Raw genomic sequence first — 17252 nt, forward strand, 5'->3', positions numbered from 1 at the left:
TTTTGTTAAAATTAAAACCAAAAAATGTTGAGGCACTCTGTTTATTGAAAGAAAAACCGAAACTATTCACATCGAAGTTTGGAGATGAGTTGTATTAATTGTAGTCTTAAGCTTCTTTTATATAATATTTCATATTTCTATTAAGTTATTAATCAAAATAATTTTTATTAATCATAAATCATAAATTAAATATATTAAAAACCGCATTCCATTAAAAAATTCTTCCTTTACTGGCATCGTTACCAGTAACGGTATTCCGTGCTTTAAATTATTAAAGAAAGTAAAATTGCACAATTATAACAATTATAATATAATACGCCGTATACGATATGGATTCTATAAATTTCGTAACAAAAAGAAATAATTATATCAATTTGATATCATCGTTATTTTTCGTAGGTAAAATAAAGTAAAATGTAAATATCGTGACGTACGGAATACCTCTACACAGCAATCCTCGAATCTTCAGTGGACAATAGTGCAAAGTTCTTTTCGGCCGAAAATAGCTTCGTATATTTGGGATCTTCTTTTTAATGTACATTTGCGTTATATACATATACGTTACGTCGCACTGCCATAATTGAGGGCATTTTAACTAGGTTTACAAGGCGTTGAAACAATAAGGAGACGCGTCCCGAAGCACTGCTTCGCCGAACTCGCTGCCGCCTCCGAAGACTTTACTTTCTCTCTCATGCGCTCTCTATCTCTCTATCTCTCTCTCTCTTTCTCACTTTCGCACCCTGTCTTTCTCTCTACAGCTAAAATAACATAGTCGGAATGTAGTTACATGGATGCAGTTATCCCACAGATAACGAGATCTCCGCCCCACCCTTAGCTCCCCTTTCCGCTAGGAACTAAATTAATTACAGAGACAGGTTCTCGATAACGGATAACGATCATTAAAATTAGCTAAATAGATTTTGCTGCGACGCATCATTCTCGAACGTGCTCCACGCATTGTTCAGCTCCATGAAAATCAACTTTGCTATATTCTCATTTGCTGTGCCCGCTTGCTGCAACACAAAAAGAGGGTTACGTTGAATTTTTTCTTTTAAATTAAAAACTACTTTCACACAAAATGAATTGTTTAAATAGCAAGATAATTATCCACAGTAAATATAACTATATTGATTTTTCTCGTCGCCAGCTTAATATTTACGCGCTGCTCTGTTATAACATTAACCGTCGCAGGCCACAGTGGAGGATCTGGAGGACCCCAGCCATTTTTCGCTCACAAGTTTCGAAAAATTCAATGTATTGTAAATTTTTTTCCATTTTCAATTGATCGTAAATTTTCTGAGAATTATGATGGTAATTTCAGAATTTGTAAAAAAATTATTACCAAAAAATACGCGTTAAAAAATATAAACGATAGTTTTAAACATAGTTTAAAATTTCGTTGGGGTCCCTGAGACCCCAGTGGGGCTTTCGAGGGTTAATATTTAAATGCTAATTAATAAGTGATAAAGTTAAGATACATTAAAAATACACTTGTATTATTTAATATTTAGTAATATCGATTTCATCAGCAGTAAAAAATGCAGTTTAATAATTATGATGGATACATTACTGCTATTATTGATTATTATTATCTATAACATCTATTGGAAAATTAAAAGACGTTAATATTTCATGAATAATTTAAAAAATGATAACATTTACGCGAAAAAATAAAAAAGATTATGTAAACAACGATATTCGATGAGATTCAAGTACCTTATCCGGATGTACAGCTAAGCAAGCTTTTCTGTAAGCCTTCTTGACGTCCGCAGCCGTGACCAATTGATGCATTTCGCAACGCTGCCACCTCTCAGCCTCCGGCCATAGGACCGTGTGTAACGAGCAAAGCAGAGCCCGCAAATTTCCTTTCTTACCCTCCGTCCACTCAGCGATTTTCATGCTGTCGGGATCCATCGACTTGGCCGCTTCCACCTTTCGCATCTGATTTATTGTCTTCGGGCTGTCCTTGTCCGCTTTCCGCGAGCTGAAGAAGTTGTATCCCTGGCTACCAAGCAGATCCTCGAACGCATCGCCGCTCTTCTCCTTCGGTTTACCGGCAAACGCGTCCGAGGTGCCGCTACCCGCGCCATTCGCCTCGTTTGTCGCCGCGTTGGATTTGTGCATTGTGTTCGGGCTGGAATGGATCGGCGTACTTGCAGGCGCCGGACTCGCCGACTGCGGGGTATTCGAGTTCCTCGGCGTGCCGTTCCAGCTACCTGCAAGACCGGCGCCCAATGATCCAGCCAAACTGGCAAATGGATCCTTGTTAGCTTGAGCGGCGAAGTTCGGCACGCTGGCATTTCGCGGGAAATTTTCCTCGGGATTTGGACACTTCGCGGTATTCGGGTTCGTGCTGTTGCCGAGAAGATTGCTCGAGGCGTTTCCGCCCAGCGGATCGAACAGCAGATCATTGACTTCCTTGACGTTGCTCGACGTTGTCTGACTTTGTCCGAAAAACAGATCATTCATGTTCAGATTGCTGTTGCTGGGAGTGATGTTGCTCCTCGTCGCGGAACTGTCGTGTCCGAACAGTAAGTCAGTCGGGGCGTTATTGTTAATTAAGGGTATCGAATTGGCGGCCTCGGTCTGCGGCGCCGACACGCCGAAACCGCCCAAGAGATCGCTTTCGTTCTGACTAGAACTAGAAAATATATCTAATCCTGGATTTGCCGCCGCGGCGGCGGGAGTATTTGAGGTATTATTGGTATTGTCCGGCATGCCGAGGTTCAACAAATCAGCCTCCTGAAAGCTGATCTCTTCGATCTTGCTTGGCTCTTCCTCTTTCGGCTGTTCCGGCTGTTGAGGTACTGCTTCGTGTTGTGAAATCTTGTCGGTTTCATTCAACGGTACTTTCTGAGCCTGCAATAATGTCAATTATTATCGACTATTAATCAACTTTCCAACATTTTCCTACTCTTTAACGCTAAAAATACTAAATAATTATGTATCTAATAAATAATTAAAATAATAATAAAATTCTACCTCTTCCTGATGAGGAGATGTCCTAAAGTTCTCCAGAGTTTCCTCCATTTCCAGCGTTGAACCAAACAGCGGACCCGGCACGGGCTTGACACACGTTTCCGCTTCCCACGGTGACGGCACCCTCGACAATTTCGAATTTTCCTCGCCTATCATGACATTCAGCACAACGCGGAACTTGCCGCCAATCTCGGGAGCATCGTCCATGTCGCGTTTTTCGAACGTCAAGGCGCTCTCGGTGATGGGCACGTAGCCAGTATGGAAGTGCAGGGAAGCGATTTTAATGCCGATAACACGGCCGAGCTGCTGCCTGGCGTGGTTTATCACTAGAGTGACGTCACCGCGCACGGCCGCGTCTCCCAGAATCAGGCAGACCTTGCCCTCCATCATTCCAAACAGCTTCATTTCCTCGTAGTTGGCCTTCTTCGTCGTGAAGACCAGCGCGCCGTTACTGTAGATCTCTATGTACGGCCGGCAACCGTCTTTCGCTCTGGTGAACAACGGCACCGGTTGTACGACAATGGAACGGAGGACCAACGGCTTCGTGTGCGGAGGCCGGCCGCCACTGAGCATACTCATGTAATTAATACTGCGCAATTCCGAGGGTTGTAGATGTGGCGGCTGGCAGCGTCTCGTCGTGAACAGAGCGATCGCCTCCTCGACAGTGGTCAGGGCTCTGCTGTAGATCAACAGAGTGCATGCCACTGTGGCGCTCGCCCGATACCCGTCCTGAAAAGACAAATCGGCAGGATAATCGAGCCGTCACTTAGTGAACGTTTGATCGCGCGATTTGAATTGCGACATACTCACATTACAATATAGCACCACCACGTGATTAAAGTCAGCGTTCAAATACTGATAGATATCTTGACAGATCTGGTACAGAGCAAACAGCATGGGTGCGTTCGATTCCGGAGTGGCGTAGGCAAATGAACAATCAATGTGCCTGCCGGGGAGTCGCGTGACGCTCGGTCGGCCGCGGGACAGATTGTACAGTTGAATCTTGGCGGGCGGCGGATGCCTGGCATGGAGGAACGCTCTCACGTCCTCCACGTGATTAGCCCGATAGGCAGATTCTATCCCGTCGGCCGGATACGGCATAATGAGTATGCGCGACGTCAGATAACTCGCGTCCAGTTCCGTCCTGGCCATACTCTGTTGAACGGTATGCATCACCTTGCTGGAAGTGTCTTTCAAGTTGCGTAGGATGCTTCCGGCGCCGCCTCTCAGCGAGTTGAATAGGCCAGTTGTGCTCTGAGTCGCCGGAACCTTGGACACTACCGTCTGCACGGGCGCCGGTCTTGGCGGCGGCATCGTTGCCGGCGTGGTGGAACGAGGGACTGGCGCTGGCGTGTCCGACGGTGGTGGTGGCGTTGGACGCGGGGGTGGCGACGGCTTGATCGTGATTTCGATCCGCGCCGGTTCTCTGAGATCGAAGTCGTTCGATTCGGCAATTGCCGCCAAACGTTCCAAGAGCTGCGCTGTCGTCAGCCTCTGTATGGGCGAGACTTGCAGACATCCCTTCACCAGATCGTGCAGACATGCGTACCGTGGATTAGGCGGTAACGGTGGATACTTGCCGTTCACAATTGCCAATTTGTTGCCTGCGAGATAAAAAAATATTTTAATAAATACTATTATTATAATAAAATTGGCATACATATTCAAGCTTGAAAGTACTTATTTTCAACAGTACATCTTTAAAAGGGAGATATTTAAACCTATCCTTTCTAATAATCCCGTGTTTCCACATTCGTTATCAATTATATATGTATGCTTTAATTAACTCAATATCTAGTAAATCGCCGATTATCTCACCTTCGGGGAAAGGATGCCGCAATGTAACTAAAGAATATAATATACACCCTAAAGCCCAACAGTCCACCGGAGGCCCTATAGGGTCATTGTTCCACGTATCCATCATTTCCGGGGCGCGATACATGGGGGTTGTGTACTTGGCCATTTGATCCTCCAGAGTGGCACGTTTTTGAGCATTCCATGACGGATCGGGTAGTATCTGCTGAGTCGAGGCGCTACCAAAGTCACAAAGTTTCACGAGGCCGTCTCTACCGATCAAAAAGTTCTCCAGCTTGATGTCCCGATGCACGTAGGGTTCCGGCTGCTGGCTGTGCATGTGATGCACCGCACGTACCGCTTGATAGGCTATCTTGCACACCTGGGCGAGAGTCAGCGTATTCACGGACACGCTCCTGAGTATATCCGCTACCGTACCGCCGGGACATAGCTCGGTGACGACCAGGTACTCATATCCTTTACGCTCCTCTCGCTCTAGTCGTTGAGCATATAAGAACTGAATAATATTTGGGTGATTCGACAGTCTCTTCAATGTTTCGATCTCTTGTATAATGGCTCTGTTTGCATCTTCATCGGCGGCGATAAGTCTCTAATGATAAAAATAACCTTTGTACAATACAACATTAAATTGCAAAAAGAATAACGTTAATTAGTTTACTTACCTTAAGTGCGTATTCTTTTCCCGTAGCAACATCTTCTACCGCAAACACCAATGCCCATCCACCTGTTGATACGATGTTTGCCACAAATTATCTAAATGTTAATAATGATACATAATTCGATTACGAGAATTATATCTCTCGCTCATGTTTTTCACATCATGCGCATAAATAAATGTCATTTATTATGCCTGTGTGATAAAGCAACGTCTGTTTATTTTACAAGCTGTACTAATTCAAACTGTTAATTTCTACAAATATTCACATTTGACTTAAGTATTATACACAAATTGCAAAAACAAATTTAAAAAAGATCCTTTTATATATATGTTCATAAATTCAATATGATATAAAATCATCTACCTTTTTGAAATAATAACTTTGCAATTAAAATTTTAATTCACATACTAGACACATACCAGACACACTAGAATTCTATTTCAGTAAATATTAACAAAAATGGTTAGCATAATCCACTTTAAAAAATGTAAATTTTAAAAAATAAAAAAAACTTTGAATTATGTAACATGCATCTACATTATTTGGTTTTTACTATTTAAAAAGACTTTACACGTATCGAAATTTGCAAAATTGCAATACCTGAGTTAAATTTCTTAAGAAAACTTAAACTTGCTGATAAACCAATTTCTCACACATCATAATCTTAATGTCCAGTAAAATATAGATTGAGAAAGTATAACGAATGAACAATAGTAAGCTATATTAACGCAATCAATAGATTCTAAATATAATTAGAAAGGAATGTCTAGACAGCTTCGCCGCGCATTCACAAGGAAGCTGCGAGCTCCAAGGACCGAGCAAAAATCGCCCGCATCTTGAAACTCGTGATAAAGCGATCACTTAAAAGAAAATAGACAAATAGATCGTTAATCCGACAAAATCCGATCCAGTGAAACGTGAATGCGCGCGATAAAGAAATAAAGAAGATAAGAAGCGTTGACGTGTCAGAACACTCCGAGAACAGATTGTCCGTGACGTGATTGGCGTCTGGCCGCGTGTCAAAACACACGTTGACACGTTTGACATATGACAGGCGAGCAGATGTCACGCGAGAGCAAGAGATCGGCAAAGGTCTGGCTCCTTTCTCCTCTCCTCTTGCCGCCCCGCGCGATTATATCCGGCCTGTTTTTTTATCGCGACGCGAGGAAGGCGGACCGCGGTCGACCTCGTCCGGCTCTAATCGCGGATCAGGTGGTACCCGCCCGGAGACGAGATCTGACAGGCACCCAAGATTCGTGGTGCCAGCACTGCCAGCCTTCACGGGAGGATAGACGATAGACTCACCCTCGGCGATCAGTCGCGTCACCCGCAGCTTCACATTGTTGATGTCCAACGTCTGGCCGACGTACTCGTTGCCGCCGGTGCCGCCGTTCAGGTACCCGAGCGCGGACCTCAGGTAGTCCGACATATTTCCCTGGACCTGCCTCGGTGGGCAACCCCCCGTGGATAGCCCACTCACACTCTCTCTCTCACAGTCGCGTCGTTGCGGACAGCCGATACCGTGCGGCCATATTGGCGCGGCGGTGACGTCGGCGCGCGCAACCGGACCGGCGCGGCCGTCGCTTCGGTGACCAACTTCAGGCGCCGACGAGATCGCTCGTCGAAAAAATCGCGTCCGCCGATTTATCGAATGCAATAACTGCAAAGAGACATTTGTAATTCATATTTGTAATGCTTGATAGACAGACGTATTATTATTCGACTTTTTACACCCGACTCGACAAATGTTACCTTGCTTGCGAGAAATTTTCAAAGAGAAACGCGTCGGCGCTCGAGCGCGACGCCGATCGTAAATTACGAAATCGTCGTCCTCGCGATCCTCGCGAGCCCTCGACGCGCTTTTAACTCCTCTCTAACTCGTTCCACTTGCTCACACGGCGTGCAGTCACGCTGTAATTCCTTGCCGCGAAGATATCGGCGTCCGTTTAGCGAAAGAACAAAGATGGCAGACAACGAACGTTTCGAGCACTCTGAAGTTAGGACGAAATAAAGCTTCACTCACTAACGTATTTTATATTATATCTCCTTGAATTTTGCACAAGTTAAGTCTGTAACGGGAAAAGAAACTTTGTCTGTTTTAAAGTTAGATGGGAGATGAATATTAATAAAATTCACGAGTTGTTAATAAATAATTGATAATTAATGACGATTAATGAAACAATTCGATAAAGTTTTTGCTGAGAAACTCACCGGTTCCTTTCGCGAGAGATTCTTCTGAAACTTCAGACGAATAACTACGTTTTCGCGAAGCGCAACTTGCGCCGTGCGCGTATTACGTCCGTCTTTTCGCGTCTGAAGTTAGGCGCGCACGTGACGCGCTCGAACATATGTCTAACTTCAGGCGCGCACGCGCAGGCGTACGCGAACGCGACCAGCGACGCGACGTTCGTGCCAGTTCGTAGACATTCGCCTTTGTTTGTGCTCTTATATGCGTTTTCTATTTGCCACTTGCTCTCGTATAATCGCGGCGATTGTTGCCGACAATTGCTCTGTATGAACTCGATGTATATCTGTGTCAATTAGTGTTGATTCGCAGTCTAGAAAGGGAGACAGATATATATGTACAAGAAGCGCATGACTCGCCGCTGTCAAAACATTCAGGTCTGTTGCATTTTTTCAACGCGGCCAACGATTTAAGGAAACGCATTTCTAAGAATAAACGTTGGATTACGATGCAAAAATGATATACAATCAATCTAAACTTGCGCGATATGTACATCTCTGAAATTTTATCTTTACTTTATAGCAAAGGAGTACTCGTACTGCTATCAGTTTTTTTTGTTGTAAGATATTTTCCTATCCATTTACTGTCGTTTCTTTTGTCTTTTAGATTTAACAAGATTATTAATTCCCCAAGATGTCTGAGGCGATAAGGTTCACAAAGTTGAAAACAACGACGGACCCAACGTTTTGGGCAAAATTTGCAGAACTGAAAATAGACAAGTTGAAGCTGGACGAGAAGTCCAAGATACATTTGTGGGGAAGTTTTTCTCTTCAACCGAGGGACGAGGGGAGAACCAATCCATTAACGCTTGATTGTACATCGTTTAATGAGTGAGTACCATATAAGGATGAGAATACAATTCATGTTCTTCAACTATATTTTGCAATGTAATGTGTCTTTATTAACGGCAACTGTTAATAATGATGTATAAATCCTGTGTCGATATAATAAATAGGATAAGCTCCATTTAGACGAGTTTCAGAAATCTGGAGAGCACTAGTCACAATGCTGGAGTAGCTTGCCACGGCTACATGATTAACACGAATACCTATGAAGCGTTCAGACAGATAAATCCCGAGAAGCTTATCGACACGATGGGCCAATGCGTTATCGATGGTATCAGAGACGGCACTGCCTTGCAGGAACCCTGGAAGCTCTCAATATTCCTAGTATTCGCTTATTCAGATCTGAAGAAGTATAAGTTTCATTATTGGGCCGCGCATCCAGCTCCTTTCTCATTACCGGGAATTTATTCGGTCGCACCGACGAAATTCGCATCCGGCGAATTCACGTCCGGCCAGATAGATAAATTACGCGAAAGCTTCCTTCAGCTGGATGCAGGATCGAGGAACTTCTTCACAGTTTTCGTGTCGGGAAAGGATGACTTAAGTGTTGATGGCTTGTCGAAGGGAGTGCTAAGTGCAAAATCAAACGAAAGAGATTTACAGCAGGTACAGTCTGATGAATTTCTACTCTCATTGTCTTTTATCATATATAAGAAACTTATTTTTGATAGATTATTAATAGCTTATTAGTAATAAATGAAATCGTTAATATCATTAGGGTGAAGTATACTTTGCATTTTATGATCCTTGCGCAAGTGCAGAACCTGGATGGCCCTTGCGAAACCTTCTGTGCCTATTGTATAGGCATTGCTCTTCGTACTGCTTTACAAATGACGTCAAAATCTTGTCTATAAGGAGCGATAAAGTGGAGACTGCGGTTATATTTACACTTAGAATCAAAGAAGATAAAAACATGGAAACTACTTCCGAAGAGCACTTGGTAGGTTGGGAAGCTAACGTAAATGGGAAAATGGGCCCTAACATCGTGGATTTATCCAACATTATGGATCCTACCAAGTAAGTCCGAGTTTTTCAAGTCAATTAACAACGATTTTTATATATACAGAGGTTTACGAGTGCTATTTATTTTGTTTGTGTGTTACGTTAGATTATCCGACAGAGCGATCAATTTAAATCTGAAATTGATGAAATGGCGCCTTGTCCCTGATCTAGATTTGGAAAAGATCAGTGGTCTGCGATGCCTTCTATTGGGCGCCGGTACCCTGGGATGTTCCGTGGCGAGAGTACTTCTTGGCTGGGGTATCAATAATATGACGCTCGTAGATAATTCTACCGTCTCTCACAGCAATACGGTGCGCCAGAGTCTGTATACGCACGAAGACGCGGTGCAACGTCGGCACAAAGCGCATGCTGCGAAAGACGCTTTACTTAGGATACGTCCTAGCATGGCAAGTACACGTCTATTGAACTTGTTGCATCGTCAAAACGATATTTTGACGAAGAAGGTAGTCGTCGATAAAATCATTTTATGGCGTTGCAGAATGTGGAAGGTGTGATCTTGCATATCCCCATGCCCGGTCACGTAGTCGGCCAGAGTATGATGGAGACGACCAGGGAAGCTGTGAGCAAACTGCAAGAACTCGTAAACAGCCACGACGTGGTGTTCTTGCTTCTGGATTCGCGAGAAGCCAGATGGCTGCCAACCCTCATGTGCGCCGCGACGAATAAGATAGCAATTAACGCTGCATTGGGCTTCGATTCGTATACGGTACAACGGCACGGCATGCGCGATCTTTCCGATTCCGACTCGCCTAAATTAACGGTACAGAACCCTGCAGGGCACGATCTTGGATGCTACTTTTGTAACGATGTAACACAACCCGGAAACGTGAGTACATTATATCAGATATCGTGGAAAAAATGTATAATATAAACTAGATTAGCTAATTTAATAAAGATTTATTTTAATCCTGCGATTGTTATTTTCATTCCGATTCTAGTCCCAGACTGATAGAACGCTCGATCTGCAGTGTACCGTAAGTCGGCCGGGTTTATCGCAAATCGCCGCGGGTTTGGCAGTCGAGCTACTTATGGCAGTAACGCAACATCCCCAAGGGTAAGCTGAATTTAAATATAAGTTGATAATAGATTTTGGTTATATGTGAGAGATTTCAATAACATTTAATAACGAACGTATATATAGATCTAGTTTGATCTAATTTCATAATGTTTAGAATTTTAGCTAGAGCGCTTATGGATAACGATAGAGACGATTGTCGAGAGAATGTCGATAATCCGCTGGTAGGATTATTGGGTGGTGTACCTCACACGATACGGGGCTCGCTTTGGAGCCACGAAATGAAACTGACTGTTACGCACAGATCCCCATTCTGTACAGCTTGCTCGACACCTTTGATCAAGGAGTATCAACAACGCGATTTCGCTTTCGTTCTTGACGCTTGCAATGTGCCAAATTATCTCGAGAAATTATCAGGACTCGAGGAAATACTGAAGAGACCCGATCTGGATGAGGTATATAACGAGATATACAAGCAATTAAGCGTATTAGCATCTGAAGTGTTACAAAACTATAATAATATTTTTGTATCATCATTTTTATATTTCTTTATATATAGACTCATTTCAAAATCTTACTTTAATAATTAAAAATTAAACTAATACATTTTAATTGCTTTACATATGGTGAATGATTCATTCGTATTGTATTTGATGTTACATACACTTTTCAATTTTCAGTTATGTTATACAATCGACACTTCGAGCGAGGATGAAGAGTCGTGAAGGAGCGGCAAATTAAATAATGCAGGCAAAATGATAAAATGCGTACAAAAGGGAAATGTATGAATTTTAGTTATAAACTACTTGCACGATTTTTATGTAAAAATATATATTATGCGGAATGCCATTTTGAAGAGGAGGAGAAGAGCACGTTCAAACTAATCAAAGTTTACAGTTTGTATAGAATCAAAAACTTTAGTGAAAATTGTTAATACAAGAGAGATATATATGAGCGATGAAAGTCTTTGTGCTTCTTCAATTCTGTATAACTGTCTATGTTGCATATTTTACTTAAAATTGACGCATTATGTGTTATCTGTGATGCATAATTTTATTATTATTGAAATGTGAGGTAGATAATTTTTATATTGTGAATGATAACTATTTTTGTTCTCACGAAACGTTAGAACTCCTTATATTACACAAGTACTTATCTTTTATTTAATTTTTATTACAGTTTTGTTTTTATTTCGCAATTGAAGAAATACATGTGCAAGATCAATATTTCAGTATAGGATATGTGGAACTACGATCAAATTGTCGCGCGTTAATGTTAAAAAATAATTAACGTATCTTTAATCAATGTTCGATCTATGGATGTCTATTATACGTTGTTTTGTAACGCTTCTTACTCGTTCATTGACTTTCCACGTGTTTTTATATCTCATCGTTGCTAATAAAAATACCTGTGAGCTGTTAATTTTGAAAGTGGCACATGGGAAAGTTTGAAAGTCTTAGGTATACCTCATAAATTTTTGTAAATCAATATCACTTTCAAATATAAATTATTCACATGACACGTCATTTGATTTTTTATTATATATCTAAAATTTCCTAATTAACTATACTATATATATATATTAATTATATAATACAATATGTATATTAGTTTTGATGTTATACCTACTGTATTGTTTAATTAAATTAAGAAATATTTCAGAAAATTATTTGAAGAGTTTCGAAAAATTGGCTGAATCACGCGAGCTTGAGCCGTTGAAAAAAAATTCAAATTTTCATTATACAACACAAAAACCTGAATTTTCAAAAATCGATCGTCAAAAATACATCTATAGATTCCACCATAGATTCCATCTATTCCACGGGAATATATTTTTTTCGGTGGAAAAAAATGCGCGTTGAGGCTTCCGCCAAACGTTTTTCCATTCCTTCGGAGGTGTACGATTTTAGGCTTGTTCTTTTTAGATGAACTTCTCTTGCACGGTTCATCTTTCCTCTTTTTCTCTCCAACGTAAAAAGTAAAAGAGGAAAGATGAACCGTGCAGGAAGTTTAGCTAAGAACCCTAGCATATTGATCACGTCCGCCTCTCGCCGGGCGTTACGAGCGAGCGCTCATATCTGAACGGGCTTTAATACGTCAATACGAGCGCATGAGGTGACGTTCTGGGACGTTTCGCCGATTTGAAAGGACGCCCCGGAGTCCGGAGTACTCCGGAGTATCCTTCGGACGTGAAAAAGGCGCGTGGTCCACCGTCCACCGGTGGCACCGCTCACCAGTAGTCACGTCGGGCATTGCACGCAGATCACAGATTCCGGCAGTGAAATCCGTGAACTTTGAACCGCGCTATCAGCGCGGAATCGGCGGACCGTCTACGCTACGCCGTCGGTTGTGCGCGTGCCGATGTCGCGAGAGTCCACGGAAGAACGGACGTGAGATTCGAGAGCGATGGCACCGGGACGGAGTAACGCTATCAACGGCAACCAGCTCAGGAACTCCTCCAGCATTTCGTCCAGGTAAAGCGACATCGAGGCCCGGTATCGTACACGTACCTATCCTCGATCTGATCTCGCAACATCCGCGGAGTCATGTCGATGTCAAAGGGCATTCATCTGGCCGTCTTGCAACCGAATCCCCCGCACCGACAGCCTTCAATCAAGTCCTGCTCCGATATCTTATTTATGGTGTTCGAGTATCAAAAAATGAAAAAAAGACTAATAGGTTAGAAAGCCCCCCCCGTGTACCCGGAGCAAATACAGCCTGAATATTTAATCGTCTAGTAGATTTTTAATCTCTATTCTCTTATGTTCATTTCTACCAATGTGTAGATTGACTTTAATTTCAGTCTGCTTACTTTTTATCTCTCTTTCTGGTTCTAAGAATTGATAAACAGTAAGTTAAAGCGAGATTAAAATTAATCTATATTGGTAGAAACGGACATTAATCCACTAAGGTTGTTCCTGGCACTTTAGGGCAGCTTAATAATCGTCTAATAATTTTATTTTGTACGTTTGGAACGTGTTATAGATTTATGTATAGTCTTCTGTTCCACATGGATTGTTGCAAAGCGGTCAGTTTGATGCCTGTACCAATGACATTTGACAAACTATGTGAATTTTATGCCAAGGATAGTCGCAAAGAACATATCAGTGAGATGTAACGTTGAAATTTTTGACTCTGCCCAGTATGCCGGGACCACATTTGCCCTTCCAAACCGCTGGAGCTGTTCCACCGCCGTTGCCACCTCGCCAGCCGGCGCAAAGTTACTCAGGGTACAACGATTACAGACCGTATGGCTCGAGCTATGGCTACGGGAATTATGGGAGCTACGGATACGGTGGTGGTTACCGAGGTTACGGTGGATACGGATCTTTTGGTAGTTACAATCCCTATGGCAGCAGCTATGGACAAATTGGAGGGCACAGTGGTGACGTAGAAAACAGGTGTGTTGGAGAAAAGGAAGTCATTTATTAATATTGAACTTGAGGATCGACTACTGACATATTATAATATAAAACAATGAAACGATAAAAATATAACTTTCTTGGTATGTATAGTGTTTGAAAAATGTAATGATTCAATACACTTGAAAGCAAGAAAAAGTATTATATAGTCGAAAAGAATAGATCTAATTTAAATTAGAAGAATAAATAATTTAAATTAAAGGATATATCTAGTTTAAATTAGATAATCTACTTTTCCTCTCCCTCTTTGCCAGTATTGTAGAGTCTTAAATTTTTGTTTGAAAAAATCTCTTTGCGCCTAGGATCCTTTGACCAAAAGAACCTGCTTTTCATATTGCAGATTTCAACAATACGCGGAGGAAAGCACGAGATCGACTTTCCGTGTGGTGGAGACTGTGTTACATACATTTTCGTCAATCACGATGTTGCTGGAATCAACGTATTTCGCATTGACGAATTCGTTCCGAGCGATTTTAAGCGTGGCGGATAATATCGGTAGACTGCGTTCAACAGTCGGCCAGCTATTGAGCACGTTTGCTTTAATCCGTGTCATGAAATGGATCTACAGAAGAATTTTATTTACGCTTGGTAAGCCTCTTATATAACCGAGACTCTTATCTCTTTGCATAATTTGCGGTTATCATCGTTTACTCTATTGTTAGGTCTTCAAACGCAAAGTGCTGTTGCCGAGGACATGTGGCAGCAGTCAGTGTCACAGCTAAACGGAGAACGGCCGACGACTACGTCGGCGACGAATGAACGGATTTCTCCGTGGATGAATATTCTACTCCTCGGCGTGTTTGTCGCTATTCCATATCTAATTCACAAGATAACGAGTAGCATAAGGCAGAGTCAAATAAAAGGTAATTACTTTCGCATCTCTAAGTAAGGGTAAAAGATTTAAATAAATACATAAATACGTGATATATTTTTATAAGTAATGATCTACGTCTCTCGTCACTAAACTTCCGTCACTAAACATCCTGGGAAGATATCTAATTATTTTTATCAAAAATTCTATAAAAGACATTTATGTAATCGAAATTTTTAATACTTTAACAATTTATATCTGTTAAATTTACAGTTAACGATCCGAAAGAATGGGTGAAATGCGAGGATCCTGTATGCGTCGCGACAGCGATGTACGATTTCATGGCGGTTTCTAACGAGGAATTGAGCCTGAGAGCCGGCCAGAAAATATGGTTGGCGCCGCGCTCCTTGCAATCTAAAAGCATACCAGGTTGGTGGATAGCCACCGACAATAGGAACGTCGGTTTGGTGCCTGCCAATTACGTAACTATAGTGGGACAATTGAAGAGGAAATCGGAATCAGAAAGCAATGGAAATGTCACCGCATCTACGGTAATTCCAACTTCCATGCAAAGTGCGACCGTTCCCGGTGAACAGATGAATACGCTAGAACCTAACGCTAGCCAACAAAGTACTGACTTCTCTGAGAATAATATTAAAGATGATCTCCTTTAGTCCAAATACATTGGGAGACCTCGATCTAAATTTACTTGTTCGGATAATCACGAAGTGATAATGTTTACCTTATAATATATGGCCTATTATGTCTTTATAGGACATGACTGATATAAAATAATATTAACAAAAATACGCGCCATATATTTACTGGGTATCAAATAAAGCGCGGTGAATCTTTTTCAACACGTGCTTGAATTATAGTTACGAAAGTCGATTTACTGAGACTTTATGATTTATCTCTATTGGGGGAAAATTCACCGATGACCGTAAAATAAGAACGGTTTCGGTATCTTCAATTTACAGTAATATATTACCTTTCTATATGTTAAGTTATTCAAATAAAGGAGAATTTGTAACATGCATATATTTATAAATTTAAGCCTTTGAATATTCAATCAGAAGAGAAGCAACAAACTCGTATCATTTCGCAGATATCGGTGCATAAATGATTTTTTATTTCTTACAATGAATTTTTGCAAATGCGAGATATTTCAATCTTGCACTTGCATTCAGCTGCAATAACGCTTGTGTTCAACGAACACTCGAGCAAAACTTATATCAAAACTGTATGGATTTTTTTGTTCATGTGATTGTTTGACTTACAACTGCTTGCTCCTACAAGGAAAATCGGTAACTTGCATGTCACAAGCTCTCTTTGAAAGGGAATATTCGCAATGTAGTGTCACAATCTCATGTGTAAAATGAAGCACAGGGCAATACAATCGCGTTTGTATTTAGAAATCAAATTGTATAAAAAATAACTGCAATATTACGCTAATAATTTTCAAAATATGAGATGGCTCCAAATTGCAGAATCTCTGAAAAGTATTTGACATAAAAAATCATTGACGATTATAGAACTTTTGTAAATCCAACATGTAATTCTAATTATAACTGCTATATCTAAACGTACATATACCAGTTTTTAATTTATATTGACTTCAGTATGAAAAAAATTGACTGCTTCAATTGGTAAAGCAGTCTGCCTTTTCTGTTACCGATTTAAAAAACCTAATCGAAATATATTAAAGTATAGACGCGATTGTTCGGGAAAAGCTATGATATTATTTATAATATATGCAATTATAGAATTTTGTACATTTTTTGTAATATTTTTTAATTGTAACTATTTTTCCTACTCCATTCAGTGTTTTGTATTGGATTTGTAATGGAGGTAACTTGCAATTATGTACATATGATATATTTATAGGCACATTTTTCTTCACAAATTGGAATTTAAAATATTGAATTTGTGAGATTCAACAGTCCTAATGTATTCTTCAATGTTGAGAACGTTTCTCTTTGTGTCGTTTTAAATAAAATTTACAAAATTTTATTATACGTTAATGTATAAAAATGTTGATATTTATGTTTGAAGAGTCTAATGGGAATTGATTCGTATCCATGACTTATCGGGAAAGCATTGAACTGCGTAAAGGAATTTAATATAATAAAACGTGTTTTGCCGCTAAGCTACCTATCAATATGCTCTTGAGAAGCTGAAATCGATTGGGCACGTATAGTGGATTCTGATCGGAATTGTTTAGTTATTTTCTAGATTTCTATTGTGTTTTCTAGGGAAAATGGAATAATTCCGATTGGAATTAATTCCGAAAAATTCCATAATATGTGCCCTTATCTAATTAATTAGGAACAATAATCACACGAAATTTAGATAGGCATATATCGATTTGGACGATTATATATAGCACTAAATGCGAAACAAAATAAAGGATATAACTATGGATTATTGAATGCTCA

The 17252-nt window shown here is 40.8% G+C and overlaps 3 protein-coding genes across 4 annotated transcripts; 2 read left to right on the forward strand and 1 right to left on the reverse strand.

The window, feature by feature from the left end:
* Nucleotides 1-486: 486 nt before the first annotated feature.
* Aux (cyclin-G-associated kinase) lies at nucleotides 487-7003 on the reverse strand. The gene is made up of 7 exons (XM_071724579.1): nucleotides 6759-7003; nucleotides 5457-5518; nucleotides 4798-5383; nucleotides 3790-4583; nucleotides 2983-3708; nucleotides 1717-2859; nucleotides 487-1013 (listed from the first exon to the last, which is right to left on the reverse strand). Exons 1-7 carry the CDS (start codon nucleotides 6880-6882, stop codon nucleotides 906-908), a joined length of 3543 nt encoding a protein of 1180 aa, XP_071580680.1. The 5' UTR covers nucleotides 6883-7003; the 3' UTR covers nucleotides 487-905.
* An 863-nt stretch (nucleotides 7004-7866) lies between these two features.
* Atg7 (Autophagy-related 7) lies at nucleotides 7867-12100 on the forward strand. Of its 2 annotated transcripts, XM_071724595.1 has the most exons (9): nucleotides 7867-8075; nucleotides 8305-8528; nucleotides 8681-9149; nucleotides 9262-9560; nucleotides 9652-9952; nucleotides 10045-10392; nucleotides 10505-10620; nucleotides 10739-11036; nucleotides 11262-12100. In XM_071724595.1, exons 2-9 carry the CDS (start codon nucleotides 8332-8334, stop codon nucleotides 11304-11306), a joined length of 2073 nt encoding a protein of 690 aa, XP_071580696.1. In that variant the 5' UTR covers nucleotides 7867-8075; nucleotides 8305-8331; the 3' UTR covers nucleotides 11307-12100. The 2 variants fall into 2 exon arrangements, with proteins under 2 accessions (XP_071580696.1, XP_071580701.1); XM_071724600.1 differs by lacking the exon at nucleotides 7867-8075 and having other exon boundaries at nucleotides 8389-8528; nucleotides 8670-9149.
* A 526-nt stretch (nucleotides 12101-12626) lies between these two features.
* On the forward strand, nucleotides 12627-17241 carry Pex13 (peroxin 13). Its single transcript, XM_071724850.1, has 5 exons — nucleotides 12627-13055; nucleotides 13725-13982; nucleotides 14344-14591; nucleotides 14666-14866; nucleotides 15088-17241. Exons 1-5 carry the CDS (start codon nucleotides 12988-12990, stop codon nucleotides 15486-15488), a joined length of 1176 nt encoding a protein of 391 aa, XP_071580951.1. The 5' UTR covers nucleotides 12627-12987; the 3' UTR covers nucleotides 15489-17241.
* The last annotated feature ends 11 nt before the right edge of the window (nucleotides 17242-17252 follow it).

This window comes from Temnothorax nylanderi, unplaced genomic scaffold (assembly GCF_030848795.1).
Source record: "Temnothorax nylanderi isolate EJ_2023f unplaced genomic scaffold, tnyl_v1.0 TNYL_tig0008_pilon, whole genome shotgun sequence".
In the NCBI taxonomy this organism is placed as follows: Eukaryota; Metazoa; Arthropoda; class Insecta; order Hymenoptera; family Formicidae; genus Temnothorax; species Temnothorax nylanderi.